Source organism: Pinus tabuliformis, chromosome X (genome assembly GCF_031772625.1).
Source record: "Pinus tabuliformis cultivar Carrire ecotype Pingquan chromosome X, CPIR1, whole genome shotgun sequence".
In the NCBI taxonomy this organism is placed as follows: Eukaryota; Viridiplantae; Streptophyta; class Pinopsida; order Pinales; family Pinaceae; genus Pinus; species Pinus tabuliformis.
Genome location: NC_142308.1, coordinates 1,749,746,568 through 1,749,766,448, shown reverse-complemented (window position 1 = coordinate 1,749,766,448; position 19,881 = coordinate 1,749,746,568). Strand labels below are relative to the sequence as shown.

Sequence of the window (19,881 nt, the reverse complement as noted above, 5' to 3'; positions counted from 1 at the left end):
ACCACAGGTCCACAAATTACAAGTTCTCATTTATATAGCATGTAAGGGTGCACATAACCAAAATATCGTCGAGTGCAATCCATCTTCGAACCGAAAATACATCAACAAATAGGCTCTAGATGGCCGCTAGCATACAAAAAAATCATGCTACAACAAATACCTACATATCATCAAGATCGTTGCTTATTTTGGGATCTTTTTCATTAATATTACCCTCTAAGCATTAACATAAGATAGAAAAAATGTAGCATGTCAAGTCAAAATTTTGTTTGAGTGATGGGTACATTTTTAGTAGGGTCGTGATAGAGGAGTTTGACAACCAATTTCACTAACATCAAGGTACTTTGAGGGCTTGGTGCTCTTGATTAAATACGAGTTCCATACCCTAGTACATGAAAAAATCGAATGGAAACATTGCAATCCCCCCAATCCTAAAATTCTGAAAAGCTCTATATGAAATCCAATGAGGTCGGAACCTCTCAAGCATCCTAAGTTATTTCATAGTAATGTTAAAAATTTAAGTAAAAGGATGAAAACAAAATATAAAGGAGAATGTCATTTTTACTTTGAGAATTTAACATTACCGTGAATTGCATATCAATATTAGGGCCATAGGCTTGAATATTAGGCTGCCCCACTCAAAAACTCTTGTTTCTTTGAAAAAAAAAAATTGTGTTTGGAACATCTTTGCAAAAAAAATTGTGAAGAAAGCCAGGGAGTGAAATTTTGTTTTTCGGGAGCACGCTCTTGGGTCGCTCTTGGGAGAGGATTTGACGGGGGCGTGTTCAGAAATATAGGGCAACTAGCTTGTGTGATTTCTCTTACTTTGATAACTGCTTGTGATGTACTTTTGCTTATCTAAGTTAGATTCTGCTTTTCATCATACAGCTATCAAACCATAAAGAACAGTGAGACAAGAGGCCGAAGTCTGTTTGATACCAGCACTTAATTCACAAGAGGCCAAGTGGTTTAATGGAACAGTTTTGCATTGAATTTATGGTTCAAATTTCAGAGGGCTTATGTCAAGAAGAGAGGACCGAATTCTCTGCTATTCTGATTGAGTTCCTGTGACCAGAAGTGAAGAGAAGAACCATTTGTCAGCTCCAGATCTGAATCTTATCCTTGGGCCGAGTTCACCTCTATCACATCCCAGGCAAACATTAATAAGAGGTGCTGGAGCTGCTCGTGTGCCATCTCTGGCTGTGTGTTGGAGCTGATATATCTCTCTTTCCTACACTTATTCATCTCCTGTCATGACATGTCAGTTCTTTAGGACAAGTTGGTGGCTGTAACATATTTGAGCAGAGATGAGTTTCCTTGTAATTATCTCCTGTGCATGAAGCAGAACACAAAGGACAGCTGGTATCACTGTTTGTGAGATATAAAGGACATATGGCTTTGGTTTATTATTTGGAATCAAACCTACTGTATATTTCTGGATATATATTTATATATCAGACTTGAATGTTTGTCAGTCTGCTGAAGGATACTTGCTGGAGCTGATTGGGATACTACACCAGGTCATCTTAATCCCTTGCTTGCTGTGTATTAATTGACAATTAATCATATAGATGTTTATGTCCAAAGTCTATTGTTAAGTACATTTGTATCAGTGTTGCCTATTTCTCTGAGTTTATAAATCAGCCCAAGTTATTGAAGAGCACTTTCATGGTACGTTATTATCTGTGTATTTTATACGAGTTAAATAAATGAAATCTACACCTACAGTACCGTACCAGCAAAGTGTTTGACGAAAATCTTCACTAGAAAGCCATACTAACTCTGAAACTACAGTGGGTACCCTGGTTGATTCTATAGTGGGAATATTACAATGTGTGTGTGACCTTGAGGCACAATGGGGATGGATTAACAGATGTGTACATGCACATACATATATTAATTTATTTATTAAATTCATGAAATTCCACAGATGACGCAATGACATAAAGATATTGAAATATTAAAATAGGACATTTCACATTGTAAAAGGCATTTACCTCCTTTCGAAGGAGATGGGAAGTAAGTACCAAATAAATTGTAGACTACTGTATGCAGTGAATAACAATATTGTACCTTGTTCTTATATCCTTTGTATTTTCTACAGTCTCTCCTTTTCGCAATGCCAATGATGAAGGTGCAAGACTTTTCCTCACAAGTTCAATAATGGACTCGCACTGCTCCTTTGTAGCAAAGTTAGGAAAAAATAAAGCTCGAGGGTTCCAGCTCAATACCTTGCAATCAAAGGCAAGCCAACAGACCAAAAATTCAAACTTCCATTAAACACATTTCAATTTCAGATCTACACCATACAATGCGAACTTCCCAAGTGAAACCCTATCCTAGAATTGCATGAACTCAATCTATGCACCGGACAATGCATCCCAAATAAGTCCAAATCATTTTACTTGCAAATTAAACCCATTTAAACAATCAACAATATGGCATTAATAATATCATTATAAAAAGAATGTCCTTAATGTTCAAGTAGGATCTCATTACAGAATGAACGAAACAAATATAGTGAACATAAAAGTCTTGATCATATTTGAAAACTTGGTTTGCCAAAGGAAGATGAGGTATTGACTAGAATCACCACATAGGATAATAAATTCTTTGAAAGGCACAAGGATTTGATGATTATTTGTTGATGGCATAGCGCACTGATTGAGCGAATATCAAGAATTCGAAAAGCAAGCCAAGACTAGGTTCAGCAGGAAATAATTGTGTGAGGGCCAAGATCAAGAGGCAAGGCTGAGAGAAATTTCTCAAGGCCGAGAGCAGTGATTCAGGAGCAAGCTAAGAACAATTTGTGGAGTTAAGATTAGTGAGAAGAAAGCCACTCAAAGGCTATTTGGTGGCTGTAGTAGCAGCGCACTGAATTGTAAAAGATCTATTTGCTCAAAGAACAATCAATAAGAAGACCACAACAACAAAAGCAGGTTTTCCCATTTGGGTTTCTTGGGTAAAACACGGGTGTCCAATTTATGTGTGCATGTGTTTTTATTTCAAGTATTTTCTGTTGCATGTTGAATGTTAAGAAACTCTGTATCTTGGTGAAAGTTAAACTTGGTTTCAGTTTTTAGTTGCCTTGATTTTTCAGTAAATTCATCTAAGTAGTTGCAGCATTTCAAGAAAATTAACATGGCATCAAAGCCTGGTTCCATATAAAAACCAGCACCAAGATTGTTTAGTCAGTGAAGAACGCAGTTTAGTCAGTAGGCTTGCGCTAGAGTTTGAAGAGCACAATTTTGGATAGCGGCATGTCGTTCGAAGGACTGAGGGCAAATCATGGTTTTGAGGGAGCCTCTAATTTCTGCTCATAGAGGGAGCGGATGTCAGTGGTGTTGGAATATAATGGGGTGCTAGAATTTGCGAAGAACCCACAAAATGCACCTACAAATGCTCAACAGTTGATCCAACATAACAAGAATGACACCAAGGCCAGGAGGATCATTCTTGAGGGGTTCAAAGACAACATTATCCCTTATCTCCATGGGAAGAAGACAGCAAACCATATGTGGACAGTCATCTTGGCTTTGTATCAAGGATCCAATGATGCCAGGAAGCTTGGCTTGAAGGACAAGCTAAGAAATATCCGGTTGAGCAAAGGAGAGCCCATCATTACGTACCTTTCCAAGTTCACCCAGGTTTGGGATGAGCTAACTGGAGTGGGCAAAACTATAGCACACAAAGACCTTGTGAGTCTTGCGCTCTTGGGATTTCATAAGCCTTGGGAGAATTTCCAGGATGCAGTCAATCGCAGAGAGAATCGTCCAAACTAGAGAAAGTTGTGGGGAGACTGCATCCAAGAAGAAATTTGGAGGGGGATGAGAGTGGAATTTCAGTGAAGACAGATGACAAGGAGAACTTTGCCTTCGCAGGCAAAGGGAGCAAGGCCAACGGAAAGAAGAGCCAAGGCAAGGCCGAGTCCCATCAGAAGGGCAAGAAGAAGAAGAAAGATCTTAGCAAGATAAAATGCTTCTCTTGCCACCAGTTCAGGCACTATGCCACTAAGTGTCCTAACCGGTAGAAGGGGTTTGTTGAAATTTGGCAGCTCATGGAGAAATTCCCTCCATTGGGAAGCCTTCCCCATCCAAAGAAGACCCTACTAGCCCTTGGAATAATTTAATTTGCACAAGGAAAAATATTATTTTTAATGTGAAACCCACTTCTGCACAAAAGTACAAGTCGGCCTGGGCAGGGAAATTCAACCTCCTTGGACACATATAAATAGACCACATGCCACATCACTTGGAGGCATCAATCACACATCACATCTTCTCTTAATTGGTTCATACAGCTCTGAAATTGCAGGTCCGAGTTCGCACATGCGAAGGGAAGGAAGACATTTCTGTTTGCAGCATTGACTTTCTGTTTTGAGCCTTTGACTAGTGTTGACTTTTGGGATTTTGGGCATGGTTTGACTTGGGATTTTGGATTTATCTTGGAGGCCGAATTCAGGAGCAAGGAGATTGAACTTTTCTAGGCACTTTGACCTTGTTTGACCGCAAACCTGAAGTTGCCCTTTGACCGCAAGGTTGACCTTGACGTTGACCAATTTCAAAGGCATATTTTGGCACTGTTTTGACCTAGTTTGACTAAGCTAAAGAGGCTGAGTTTCCTACTGCCTTGACTGAACTCTTTGGAGGTTGTTTTGACCATTGACCAAGACTGATTAGGTCTGCTGCTGCTACTGTTGACATTGACCAGAATTTGCAGATTTGAATTTTGACTAGAGTTGACTTTTTGGGCTCATCTTTGATTGGATATTAATTGGTATTTGGGATAGTCAAGGCTTTGACCTTTGACTCTTTGTCGATGAACTTGAACATTGTATCTCTTTGTTAAACATTTGATGGCAATCTAATAGAAGAAGAATTTGGAAAGGAATTTCCCCCTTGTGGGGTTTTTCCCTGGTCTTTGACCAAATTACTATGTCTCTATTGTTCTTAATTGTCTTCTATGGTGCATTTGGTTTACTGTTCTATCTGCAATTGCTTATTGTTGCTAGAAGATTGAACTATACTGGATAAATTGATTGCTAATTGAAGAAGAATTGATATAAGTGATTGTGTTTAGCATAGACACTGAAAAATTAACATGGTATCAGAACTGAGGTGAAGACAAGCCCAAGGAGATAAGAGACCACAAGCAATCACCTTTGAAGAGATTCGAAGAAGCTTATTTGACTTGGTCAAGATGTCTACCTCATACTTCAAGATGGGAGAGAGTTGAATGACTCGTCAAATTTTGTTGCTTGGAAAATCAGGTTGGACGTGACCTTGGATGAGAATGATGTCTTGGAATACGTGAAAGGAAAGGTACTTGAGCCTCCACAAAATGCTTTTGTTGTTGTCAAGGCCAAGTACAAGAAAGATGAGATTAAATCTCAGAAAATCATTATTGATTATTTACGAGATCATTTGCTTACTTATATTTCAAAGTTCAAGAAGTCCACGGAGATCTATGATAAGTTGGTTGGGATGTATGAGATCAACAATTTGAATCACATTCTCTCCTTGAAAATCAACTCAAGGACATCAAAATGAACAAAGGAGAGACTTTGCGTGTTGAAATTTCTAAGTATTACCCTTTAGAAATGCTATCTGTATTCTCTGGTTTATTTCACCTACTTGTTTAATTTCTAACAAGTTATTTAACCATCTAAATATTGAAATAAACACAATACAATCTCAACCATCTATAGATCAGCAACTGAAATAAATGAACAAACACACAAGGGACAATGTTATTTTTGGACAATCGTCCCCGAAAAACCCAACTTGGGAAAACCAGTGCAACAGTTCTGAAGGTTTTATTATTAGGCAACTTTTTCTTGGGTACATTAGGTGCCAAACTGGCTGACCTGACAGAGAAAATAATATGGCAGTAATACCTCTCTTTGGAAGCAAATATTCTGAAAGTTTGCCCCACAAAACCCTCTCTAGCACAATCTGAAGCACTGCGTCAGCCCTCTAAGGCTCTGCGTCACCTCTGCAGCCTCTGCATGGGTCACGCAAGCCCTTCTGGCCTCTGCACAGTCACCATTGGCCTCTGCGTGGCTCCCTCTGGCTCTGCGTCTACCTCTTTGCCTCTGTGTTGGTCTTCCAACACTATCTCTGCCTCTCTGCCTCGTACTCACTGCCCCTCGCTGCAATATTGATCACTAGTTCGATTTCTCTTAGCAAACCCCACTCTAGAAAATCGAACTGATTGATCACTCTGGTGTATCTCCAACTAACCCTCGAGCCTCCTCTTATACTTTTTATGTTGAGTCTTCAACGGCCGAGATTACATCTCTAATCAACGGCTAAGATTAGATTTGGCTTGATCCATGTCATTTAGAACCTTCTACCCCAGTTTTATACTAATACCCATTAATATTTTTATTTTCCTAAGTTTAGACTTAAGAACCCATTAAAAATATTAATTATTTTAATATCTCCTTCACTGGGTAGAATTTCCCCAAACCATTTCTGGGTCTTGTAAATCTCATGTGCTTTAGCCACTCCACCAATTTTCATGGCTAGAGCACATATGATGCTACCCCAAATTAACACTCCCTCTTAGTGTGGAATGTGCTCTAGTAATACTCCACCATTGAGCATCACCCTGATCATCTGGCACCGGTACCTGTGCTAATGTTTGGCCTTCTTGCCCAACATCCTCTGCATTGTTGCATCCTGTATTGTTGCCCATGGCTCTACCACAGCCACTGCTACATTTGTACGGCAGCTCCTTTGCATCTGTGTTGTTTTTGGTCCCTCCTCCCAACACTGCAGCCCTCTCTCCTCATGCTGCCAATAACACCATTGCTGCTACTGCTACACTGCAAGTCAGTTACTGAGATGATGGTAACTAATCTACCCAACTACTGACATCCTTGTCAAGCTAGAAACCCTCCTAATGCTGAAGCTCTCTTTGTCGCTATTTCGTACTTCCTTTGCTGCTGCAACAACTATGTGTCTCTCGCACTGCTGCAAACTTCTTTGTGCCTTCCTGCACTGTTGCAACCTCCTCTGTGCCTCTCGCACTGCTACAATCCCCACTGCGTTGTTACAGATCCCTGCACTCTAGCACTCTCTGTCACTTCATCCGCATCCGTTTCTACCGACATCCGCCATCCTGCTACTGTCACTTCGAGGCTCCCGTAGCTAGATATGATCCAAGAGTTTGGGTACCTCAAGGATCCTACCCCTCATCCCTTGTAGTCTTCCTGACTACAGCTCGATGTCTCCCCGCCTCTTCTCTAGAGGTACATGAGCACTCATGGCACAATCGTCATCATCCTCTACCTCCTGCTCCGCCTTCGCTGGCGCTGCCTTGGAGTCAGATGTCTCTCCCTTATTCTTCTTCCTGGGACACTGGTTTGCATAATGGCCCAGCTCCCCATAGTTGAAGCACTTAACCTTGGAGAGGTCATTTTTCTTCCTCTTCCCATGTTGCCCCACAGATGCCAGAGTTGCATCCTCTTCCTCCTCTTTCTTGACCCGGGCTCCTTTGCGCTACTTCCCGTCTTGGTCAGCCGTTTGATCTCTTCTTGGCAAAGAGTTGCCCACAATTCTTCCCATCTAGGAAGGTTCGCTCTGCCCAAAATGGTTTGGACGAACGTCTCCCACTCCTCGGAGACTGCGTTCAGGGCAGTCATCACCATTAACTCTTGATCCGGCGTGGCCCGTATGGAAGTCAGTTGGTCCCGGATCTCCTGCAGCCTACTGAGGAAGTGATCTATCTGCATCTGATACGACGACAATTGATTCTCCAATAGCATCTTCCTCTGCACAGAAGTGCCTTGATACAATGTCTTCAAGGTATCCCACATTTCCTTTGTCGTCTCCTTCTCGGCAATATGCTGGACCACATGATCCTTGAACCCATCAAAGATTATGCATTTCGCCTTGGCCATCGCATCCTCATACTTTTCATTATCAGCTGGGTCGACTGGGATAGCCACGGTTCTCAAGGCGAAGGGGACCCAAACCTCCCTTGAAAGTGTTAGATGTTCTATATGTGCCTGGAATGAAGAAGAACATGATATCCATCTCAGCACTTGAGGACAGAGGAGATGATGTGTTGTTCAGGAGAGGGCAGGTGCTTATATATCCTAGGGGAACTCCAGCTTCTTCAGCTAGAGTGATTGGTATGCGCCATGCCAAGGTGTACAAGTTCTCATTCCAGCCCCTGACGGCATTGAGTAGTAGCACCCGAGACAGGACCGACATCAGATCTAGCAGTTCAGAGTTATGTGAGATTTGGCATCGCAGGATGGGCACATGTATCATGGGGCCTTGAGTACATTGCGGGAGATCACCACTGGTGTGCCAGATTCCAATTCTGATCACCTTGATGTATGCAGAGGATGTGCTATGGGGAAGTTTGTCAGATCCCCTTTTCCCACAGTGACAGCAGAGTGACCAGGATCCTTGACTTGATTCATACCGTTGTGAGTGGTCGGATGTCTCATGTATCCTTGAGTGGCTATGAGTACTATGTTTTATTCATTGATGACCACTCCAAGAAGACCTGGATTTATTTCTTGAAGACCAAGAGTTGTTAGGATATTCCGACACATAGGATATAGTTAAGTTCAACTTGGTCTAGTATAGAGTTAGGTTAGAGTTAGGTAAAGTGTGTTTCTTTACCGTTGTACATTTTGTAACTTACAATCCGACGGTCACGATATGTAGTGATCCGACGGTTCACTCTCACCTCGGTATTACCGACACTTGATCCGTGGCTTGACACCCGATTGGTCCATGAGTTCTATTTAAAGCGCATGGAGGGTCATTGTTCGGGTAATCTGTGCATGAGAGAAGCTTATGTAAATTTTCATTCTTTGATTAATAAATTGCCTGTAGTACCCACGTTGGGACAGGCCGTGGACTGTTTCCCTCCTTGCACTTTGAGGGTTTTAACCACGTCAAAAATACTGGTGTATTGATTTGAGATCTGGTTGTGAGCGGTGTCCTTTTGGTATTCTTTCTGAGGAACTTACCCTGTAAATTCCTACATGGTATCAGAGCTATTTGAGGGCCGCGTCCGTTGGTGATCCAAATCTGAAGCCGGTAGAACTGCATGCGGCTGTCGTTTCCTAGATCTGCTGTTTCTGACTGCTTTCGGGCCGAGAGGACTGCTCTGTTGCGTTCGGAGCATCTGTTCCAGTGAGGAACCCCTTTCGTTTCACGCGAAAAGGTTTCCGGTAGCCCTAGCTGCGTCATTTTTCAGATCGGGAGGTATACAGTTTTTTTTTGCAGTTTACTGTTATTTTCTCTCTGCTTATTTCGGTTTCGGTTTATTTAGCCTTTTTTTTAACCGGATCTATACCTTTCATTTCTGCGTATGCTCTTTGCCCTGCGACTCTGTGCGATCTGGGCAAATCAGAAACAGAAAGGAAGGATTTTTCTCATGCGTATGCTCTTTTCCCTGCACCTTAGTGTGATCTCGGAAAATCAGAAACATTGAGAAAAATATTTAGTTTTTCGGCTAAAGCTAACTTTGAGATTTTTTTTATAAAATTTCTAGTTTTTTGGCTAAAGCTAACTTCGAGCCGCAAGGTTCGTTTTTCTTTGCATATTCGTGTTGGGTTTTGTGTTTTGTGTTTTGTAGGGAAAAAGAGGTTTCTCAAGGCAAGCACGCAAACCAAGGCCCCCCCCCCCTCTCTCTCTCTCTCTCTCTCTCTCTCTCAAATTTTTTGTATAGATCAATTGGTTCAAAGATATTTTAAGAGAGTAGAGGTCTTGGGTTCAAGTCTCCATTTTGTGGGGGCGGATTTTTTCATTCCCGCACATTCGCGCACTTTGCCGACAACTTCAACAATTATTTTTCAAAAAGCCATAACTTCTTCATCCGGAAGCCTTTTTCAGAGCCGTTTTTTTTAAAACCGCCTAATTTTTCGAGATCTATCCATTGGAACACCTACTTTCAGCATCTTCAGCTTCAGTTTTTTTTTTAAAATGGAAAGCCCATGCCAAGTCATTCTTGACAGCACTAACTACTTCCAATGGGTAGCCTACATCGAAGATTTACTTAGAAGTAAAGGTCTCTTCAGAATAGCCACAGACCAAGAGAAGAAACCAAAAGATGAAGACAAGGCGGCAAAATGGGAAAATAGACAAGATCAAGCACGTGGTTTGATAGGGATGTCTATTTCTCCTGATCTTAGATTCCACATTGCAGAACTTGAGACTCCTCATGAAGCATTAGAAAAACTTGCTAAAGTTTTTGGGATTAAAAATGAAATTAGAGCCCATCAACTTGAAAATGAGCTGCTTACTTTGGATCCTAATAATTTTTCTTGCATTGAAGATTTCTTGTCCAAATTCAAGAACCTTAGATATCTCCTGGAAGGTGTTAAAGTTAAGAAAGACGATGGTAACCTTATTTATTCCATCCTTACTAAGTTGGGACCAGCCTACTCTGTATTTGTTTCCACTTTCCATTCTACAAGAGAAGCTTTCATTTGTCAAGGACAAGACTACAAGGCCCCTTCCTTTGACTCCTTTTGTGATTCCTTAATAAGAGAACAAGAAAAACTCTTACACCTTGGTCTTCTTAATCTTGGAAACTCTTCCACGAAAGCGTTAGCCGCCCAGCAGCAACCAAATTCAAAGAATCCTAAGAAGTCATATCCTCAAAAGAATGGTCCTAAACCATCTCAGCCTCAAAATGAACGATCATTTCAGCAAAATGATAAGACCAATAAAAACAAATGGAAGAAGACTGATAGACATTGTAACTTTTGTAATCGAGATGGCCACTTAGAATCTAAATGCTTTAAGAAGATGGAAGCCTTGGAAGCCGCAATGAAGAAACATAACATCCATGTGGAGCCTACTTCAACTTCAACTTCCGGAATGGCACTTTCTGCATGTCATTATCAATCATCTCAGTCTGGTTATGCATTAAATGTATCTTCTTCTTCTTCTCATTCTCATGAGTGGCTCATTGATTCTGGAGCATCTTGTCACATGGCCAAAAACCAAGCCATGTTTTCTTCTTTAAATGATTGTAACACCAAAAATATATATATTGGTGATGATAGATCTCTTAATGTTGTAGGGACTGGAACTGTTCATCTAGACAATGGTCAGTTTAATGATGTATTATGTGTTCCAACCTTATCCTGCAACCTTCTATCTGTCTATCAGATAACTCATTCAGGTGAAGGTAAAATTGTTGAATTTTCACCTCATGATGTTGTAATCAAGGATCTAAAAGATCCTAAACAGATTCTAGCTACTGGTCTTGCTGATGATTCCAAAAGGTTGTATAAGTTTCACAACTTTGGGTCATCAAATCTTCCCTCAGTATTTGTTGCTCATAATGATGAAGTGAGCAAACTTTGGCATGAGCGATTTGGTCACTTAAACTATCGCTCCCTTCAGCATCTATGTAAAGAAAATATGGTGACAGGTCTTCCTATGGTATCTTGCAGAGATGGTGTTTGTTCCGGATGTGTACTCGGAAAACATCATCGGGACAGTTTTGACAAACGTGCCTCTTGGCACGCCTCCGCCCCTTTACAGCTTGTGCACAGTGATTTATGTGGTCCTCTTCCTGTTGCTTCATTCTCTGGCTGCAAGTACTTCTTAACTTTCATTGATGATTTCTCCAGACGCACTTGGGTATACTTCTTAAAACTCAAGAGCGAAGTATTTAACACTTTTTTGGCCTTCAAAGCCTTTGTTGAAAAACAATCTGGACATCAAATTCTTAAGCTAAGAACTGATAATGGTGGAGAATATGTTAAAAACACATTCATCAACTTTTGCACCGAAAATGGAATTCAAATGCAACATACTGTTCCATACACTCCACAACAAAATGGTGTAGCTGAAAGGAAAAATCGCACCTTAAAGGAAATGGCTAATTGTATGCTGCAATCTAAAGGACTCAGTCTTAGTTTTTGGGCCGAAGCAATTAATTGTGCAAATTATATAATCAATCGCACTCCTACTAAGGTTCTAGAGAATATCACTCCAGAAGAAGCTTGGAGTTCCATTAAACCAGATGTAAGTCACTTTCGTGTGTTTGGAAGTGAAGCATGGGCCCATATTCCAGATGAAAAGCATAAAGCTTTAGAACCTAAGAGTGAGAAATGTACTTTTGTTGGATATTCTGAAGATGTAAAAGGTTATAGACTTATTCCATTTAAGTCCAAAAATGTTATCATTAGAAGAGATGTAAAATTTGATGAAAATAAATCGGCCTGCGAGCCTAGTCCGGCGGATGTGCCACCTCTTTCTATCTCTTCTACTTTTGAAAACATTTCTTCTTCAGATGATGAAAGCGAGGATGATAATCCTCCCCCACCTTCTCAGGATCCTCAACTTCCAAGATGGGTCCGTGCTACTCGGGATGCAGCAGGTGATCTTGCCGGTGATCCTACAGATCAGCGACGTACACGTTCTCAGTTTGAAAGAGCCTCTTCTTTACTGGCTCAAGCTCCAGTAAATCATGATCCTGACACTTTTGCAGAAGCTTCAGGCCATCCACATTGGGAAGCAGCTATGAATGAAGAATATCATTCATTGATGACAAATGATACATGGGATCTTGTTCCTCTACCAAAGGGACGCAAACTTGTTAGATGTAAATGGGTTTACAGAACCAAGTATGGACCAGATGGGAAAGTTGATAAACATAAAGCTCGTCTCGTTGCTAAGGGCTTTTCACAGGTTGAAGGCATTGACTACACTGAAACCTTCTCCCCTGTTGCCAAAATGAACTCTATCCGCCTTGTTCTTTCCCTTGCTGCCTCTTTAAGATGGGAAGTCCATCAGATGGATGTTAAATCTGCCTTCTTGCATGGGGACTTGCAGGAAGAAATCTATATGGAACAACCCATTGGCTTCATACAAACAGACTCCAGCCTTGTTTGTCGACTTAAGAAATCCCTTTATGGCCTCAAGCAAGCTCCTCGGGCTTGGTATGCCAAAATGGATAACTTTCTTTTAGAATCTGGCTTTTCTAGGTGTCATTCTGACAACACTGTCTACACCAAGAAAGTGGGCAACTCTCTTATCATCCTTGTTCTTTATGTTGATGATCTTATTCTTACTGGTAGTGATCCCGACCTTATAAACCATGTGAAGTCCAGCCTTAAAAAGAAATTTGAAATGACAGACTTAGGACACTTACACTATTTTCTCGGTCTTCAAGTCTTGCAATCCCAAGAGGGTATTTTCCTTTCCCAGTCCAAGTATGCTTGTGATATTCTTCGTCATTTTCACATGGAAGACTGTAAGCCAGCCCCTTCTCCCTTTCAGTCTGGAGTCAAACTTTCAGTCTCTTGTACTTCTCCTGAAGTTGATGCTACCTTATACCGTCAACTTGTCGGAAAACTCTTGTATTTAACCCATACTCGTCCTGATCTTTCCTTTGCTGTTGGCCTTTTTGCTCGTTTTATGCAAAACCCCCGTGAAAGTCATTGGAAAGCAGCTAAAAGAATACTTCGTTATGTTCGAGGTACAGTACAGTTTGGGATTCATTACAGTGCCAAAGCAGCTCCTCTGTTAGTTGGTTTCACTGATTCTGATTGGGCTGGTGACCTTGATGATCGGAAGTCTACTGCCGGTTATGTCTTCACTCTTGGTTCAGGACCTATTACATGGGCTTGTAAGAAACAGGCTGCCATTTCTCTTTCGTCAGCAGAAGCAGAGTATCGTGGTGCCGTGGAAGCTAGTAAGGAAGCCTTGTGGCTTCGTCAGATCCTATCAGAGTTTGGCTTTGAGCAGCAGCATCCAACCACACTTTGGTGTGATAATCAAAGTGCCATTCAGCTATGCAAAGATCCAGTCCAGCATCAGCGCAGCAAACACATTGAACTACACATGCACTTCATCAGAAAGCTCATTCATGACCATGTTCTTGAAGTGCAATATTGTCCAACAGATGATCAGGTTGCAGACATCTTCACAAAGGCTCTCACAGAGGCGAAGTTCACTAAACTTCGATATATGCTTGGAGTTCAGGAAGTTGTCACTAAGGGGGGATAGGCTCTAGTGCCTCCTTCCTTCTCCTATTGTGTCATATTTGTAAATCCTACAATCCTATCCCAAGTTGTTCTTAAGGGGGGATGTTAGGATATTCCGACACATAGGATATAGTTAAGTTCAACTTGGTCTAGTATAGAGTTAGGTTAGAGTTAGGTAAAGTGTGTTTCTTTACCGTTGTACATTTTGTAACTTACAATCCGACGGTCACGATATGTAGTGATCCGACGGTTCACTCTCACCTCGGTATTACCGACACTTGATCCGTGGCTTGACACCCGATTGGTCCATGAGTTCTATTTAAAGCGCATGGAGGGTCATTGTTCGGGTAATCTGTGCATGAGAGAAGCTTATGTAAATTTTCATTCTTTGATTAATAAATTGCCTGTAGTACCCACGTTGGGACAGGCCGTGGACTGTTTCCCTCCTTGCACTTTGAGGGTTTTAACCACGTCAAAAATACTGGTGTATTGATTTGAGATCTGGTTGTGAGCGGTGTCCTTTTGGTATTCTTTCTGAGGAACTTACCCTGTAAATTCCTACAAGAGTGAGGTCTTCAAGCGGTTTCAAGAGTTCAAAGCTCTTGTGGAGACCCAGACAGGTAGGAAGATCAAGGTCCTCAGGTCGGACAATGGAGGGGAGTATACCCTTGGTGAGTTTGTTGATTTTTGTGCTGAGGCAGGCATTAGGAGGGAGTTCACAGTTCCTTACAACCCCCAGCAGAATGGGGTTGCGGAGAGGAAGAACAAATCCATTGTAGGGGTTGCCAAAGCCATGCTTCATGATCAAGGGTTACCTTTATTTTTGTGGGCAGAGGCCTGCAACACTGTTGTGTACTTGCAGAACAGGAGTCCACATCGTGCCTTGGGGAATGTGACTCCAGAGGAGGATTTTTCTGGGAAGAAACCTGAGGTTGGGCACTTTCGTATCTTTGGGTGCCTTACATATTCCTATGTCCCCAAGGAGAACAGGACCGAGTTAGAGCCCACTACAGACAAGGGCATCTTTGTGGTTTATAGCAAGACCTCGAAAGGTTATCAGATTTATATTCATGCGCAGAGGAAAGTGGTTGTAAGGCGGAATGTGAAGTTCGAGGAGGAGAGAACTTTCAGGAGGTCACAGGGAGTTAGAGTATCCAGAGTCACCAAACACTCAAGAGCAGCTGAATCAATCACAAGAATCTAGTGGTTAGGGATCAAGAGGTACATCGATTACAGTGTCAGGTTCATCAGTGAGCAGTGGCTCTCAAAGTCAGGTGGATGGTTCTTTGGGCAGCATGCAGGGCAGTCCACAGAGCAGTTCACAGGGTAGTCCACTAATGGACAGTTCGCACAGTACTTCAACATCTACAGGCACAGATTCAGGCATGAGGTCAGTTGGCAGGTGTTCAGGAGTTCAAGCTTCTGATGATGATGAGGATTCTTTCACTCTGGTGGGAGGCCACATATGAGGAGGAAGCCAGCCAACAGGTTTGGAGAGAGGCCATGATGGAGGAGTATTCTTCTATTATGAAGAACGATGTTTGGGAGGTAGTGCCAAGGCCTGAAGGTAAATCAGTTGTTACTGCCAGATGGCTCTACAAGATAAAGCATGTTGCAGATAGCAGCATCGGGAAGTTCAAGGCTTGATTTGTGGCAAGAGGGTTCTCACAGGTAGAGGGAGTTGACTATGAGGAGACCTTCGCTCCCGTAGCTCAGTATACATCTATTCACTCTATTATATCAATTGTAACCAATGTTTTAAAACTCCGACTCGGCCGAGGGTCGACTCTGACTCCGACTCCTATTCGGTATCGACTCGACCGGCTTGATTTCAATGACTCAGTCGTTGTAAAAAATACATTAAATATTTATTTTTTTTATAAGAAAACATAATTTTAAAGATTTTCATTCATGTTTCCAAACACACAGCATTAGAATATAGATGGAAGACAACATATGATCGAAGTAGGCTCATCAATATATCCATTATATCAAAATGGCACCAGTGCACTGTCCAATACATACATGATCATGAATCATGATATAGAGATCAAAACAAAAACACATAACCAAGGAGGCTAGAAATGGCCTCTACAACAAAAGTAAACTATGACCAGTACTACTGGCTAGTAGCTATTGCCAAAGGAGCCAAGATCATGTGGATCAATCTCTGGATCATCATCAGAGTCAGACAGGGGGCCCCATGGATCCTCCTCATCATCATCTCCAACTGCAACTATAGAAGTGGTAGCACTAGCAGGCTGTGCAGCAGATGCAAGCTGAGCTAGACGAGATATGCGCTTCTGTCGTGGCTGAGCAGCGGAAGCGCCTGCAACTGGAGGACTTGCTGGCTGTGAGGCTGACGCTGGTACCAGTGGATCAGGATCTGCATTCCACTGAACATTATGTTCGAGTGATGCTATCGTCTGTGATTCAAAATCCATATACTCATCAGAAGCAAACTCTGTTGGATGACTCTCCACTACCCAATCTGATGTTGGATCAATGTCTTCCAACACAATGGGATCGGAATCACGTCTTTTGTTCAGCAATTGGTTGCGTCTGAGCCGGAGGTTGTATTGGACATAGACTAGATCATTTAACCGTTTTTTATCCAAACGATTTCTCTTCTTTGTGTGAATCCTCTCAAAGATGGACCAATTGCGCTCACACCCAGTAGCACTACAAGTTTGACTCAAAATACGAATTGCAAACTTCTGCAATTCAGGACAATGGCTACCAAAAGCCTCCCACCATTGTGCTACAAAAAACATAGGAGTGTAATGAGTTAGCTCAACAAAATTACAAATTATATCCAACTTTCAAATTATAAACGATTTAACAAAAAACTATTAAGAATTTGAAAATTGAAAATTTTGTTTCCCTGGCTCATCTGCTTCTCTTGCAATCTTTGCTAGGTTCTTCCCAAAGGTACCCGAGGCATTGGTGAAGGTCGTGACCTGTCATTATATCTCCAGTTGATCACACTCCATTGGGATCATGTGATCAATGCAGTCAATCAGTCCATCTCTAACCTTCCCCCTCAAAGCTCCTGTCTCCTTAGCTTTATAATGATACCGTGGGTTCAAAAAATACCCAGCTGCATGTATAGGGCGATGGAGTTGATTGTTCCATCTTTCATCAATGATTGCCCAAATGGGCCCATACTTAGCCACTTTATCTTTGTATGCCCTCTTTATTTGCTCCTTTGCTTGATCCATAGCCTCATAAATGAAGCCCATAGCCAATCTTTCCCCATCCACCAACCGCAACACCTTAACCAGTGGCTCAACAAGCTTCACGATCTCTACTGCGTTTCTCCAAAATATTTCTTCATTAACTTTCTTTTTCAATTCTTTGCCTTCCAGTTTGTGAGACCACTGGCTTAGATTCCATTCTTCACTGGAAAACATCTTTTGCAAGTTTCTATGTTGTGAAAGCATAGATTGCAATGTCAAAAAATGAGTAGCAAATCTAGTGATGGCAGGCCTAATAATATCCCTGCCCCTAGTGTGTTTCCTCATGAGGCTCAAAATCCATGAATGATTGTAGATAAATTTTGTTATGCTTTTGGCGTGATCTACAGTGATTTTGACCCAATCTAATTTTCCAATATCCTCAAGCATGAGGTCTATGCAATGTGCAGCACATGGGGTCCAAAATATGGTCTTGTGTTTTTCCTCTAACAGTTTACCAGCAAGAACATAGTTAGAGGCATTATCTGTGATGACTTGAACAACATTAGCCACCCCCACCTCCTCAACAACCTCATCCAATAGCTGAAACAACAATTACCCATCTTTTACCTTATTAGATGCATTAACTGATTTTAAAAACATGGTTCGCTGTGGGCAGAAGATAAGAAAGGTTATGATGGTACGGTTTCTTTGATCAGTCCATCCATCTGACATGATGGTACATCCTGTTCTTGCCCATGAGTCCTTGAAATCTTTCAAATAGTCATTAATGGATAAAAATTTCTTTCTGCAAATGATACCCCCTTAGCTCATGCATAGTAGGGCCTTTGAAGCCTTTTCCAACAGCATGTATGGCATCAAACATAAGCTCATAATATGGTGAACCGGAAGCATTGAAGGGGATATCAGCATCATACCACCATCTAGCTATGTAATCACAAGCAGTCTCCCTCAATTCTTTCTTCCAATGGTCATCTAAAGTGGGCTGCATTTGAGTTCTACTAGCTTGAGGACCATGTGCATCTGATGGAGAGGAGGGAGTGAAATAACTTTTGATATTCATATCACCCTTTTTCATTCTACCCTTTCCCCTTTCTTGAATAGACTCAAAAGAGGGAGGAACATATCGAAAGGGGTTGGATGCATCAGTACAAGGGATAGAGGAAGAACCCTCAAAATCAAAATGGGGGTTGGTAGCCATCATTTTTTGTATATTCCTCTTCCTCCCAATTTCAGCCTCTAACTCTTTTTGCCTAGCCTTATCTTCTTTAAACTTCTCAAAGCTGGCTAACAAATCCTTCCTAATCTCCCCAATTTCTAGTGAAGTACATGGAGTAATTTGGCCTCTAATCCCCGCCAAGTGTTGTTTCAGCCTATTAATGCCCCCAGGACCTTCCTTAATTTTCCTATGGCAAAATTTGCAATGCATTTGACTTTCAACCATTTCAACATATGCCCAAGCAGCATCTTTCACTCTAGGTGCCATTTTTTGACTTGGAAATGAAAGCAAACAATCTGAAAATGAAAAGAAAAAAAAAACATTGATTCAATGTTCATTTCTTTCACAAAAAACACTCTTTAGGATTTCTAGATTTGCACATAAAATTTAATAAGCAAAAACAGATTTTTACAAGTGAAAAAAAATACCTCCAGGCACAAACTGCCTCCTCAAGCTTGCTCCAAGAAACCAACTCCTCAATGCTGCTCCAAATGGCTGCCCAAGAAGCTCCTCACTCCAGCTACAATGCTTGCCCAAGACTCCTCACTGCTGCTCCAAAAACAAACTCAACAACTCCTCACAAACTCTCACTGAAATTCTCACTCAAATGCATGAGATGGTTGTGAGAGAATGAGAGGGGTTGAGTGGGTTAAATAGGGTTTGGGAGAGGGGAATGGACCCCAAAGACCAAATAGGCAATATTAAAACCGGTTTGGAGTCCACAAAAAGAAGAATTTAAAAAAAAACACAGTTTACGGTTTCATTGGGCCGCTGTCACTAACTCGGCCGAGTTAGAGCGGGCTCAGCCGAGTCGGCCAAGTTGTTAGACAACTCGGCCAGCTCGGTATTAACCTGGCCGGCCGAACCGAATACTTGGCTGAGTCATAGTTTTGAGGCCTGGCTCAGACCAACTCGTCCGAGTCGATTCCGAGCCGACCGTTTTTTAAAACACTGATTGCAACAGAGATGGGTTGGAAGATCCACCAGATGGATGTGAAGACCACATTTCTCAATGGCTTCATTCAAGAGGAGGTTTATATTGAGCAGCTGCAGGTCTTTGAGGTGCATGGGAAGGAGTCCCATGTATGCAGATTGAAAAAGACACTCTATGGCCTGAAGAAAGCTCCTAGAGCTTGGTACTCGAGGATTGATACATACTTGCAGCAATTGGGTTTCACAAAGAGTGAGGTTGATCCGAACCTACACTTCATTGTGGTGGGTGAGGAGCCTCTCATTCTGGTGTTGTATGTTGATGACTTGATCATCAATGGTGCAGGGAGACTCGTTGAGGGTTGCAAGAGAGATCTTGCTTCAGAGTTTGAGATGAAGGATATCAGCTTGATGCATTATTTTCTGGGATTGGAGGTGTGGCAGGAGGAGGGGCATTTCTTCCTGGGACAATGGAAGTACATTGTGGATATTCTTAGCAGAGTTCACATGGAGGACTACAAACCCATGTCTACTGTTATGAACTTAAAATCATAACAATT

The 19,881-nt window shown here is 41.7% G+C and overlaps 1 protein-coding gene across 4 annotated transcripts in view; it reads right to left on the bottom strand.

Annotated features, from left to right (window-relative positions):
* Positions 1 to 19,881, bottom strand: part of LOC149146795 (2-oxoglutarate (2OG) and Fe(II)-dependent oxygenase superfamily protein) — a 358,726-nt gene that overhangs the window by 274,277 nt on the left and 64,568 nt on the right. For all 4 annotated transcript variants that reach the window (XR_016264572.1, XR_016264573.1, XM_089448734.1 and 1 more), the window contains exon 3: positions 2,074 to 2,231. Coding sequence is in view for 2 of the 4 variants with exons in the window: in XM_089448734.1 (XP_089304860.1) it covers positions 2,074 to 2,231 (158 nt within the window). In the remaining 2 variants the exon portion in view is untranslated. The remainder of the gene's footprint in view (positions 1 to 2,073; positions 2,232 to 19,881) is intronic.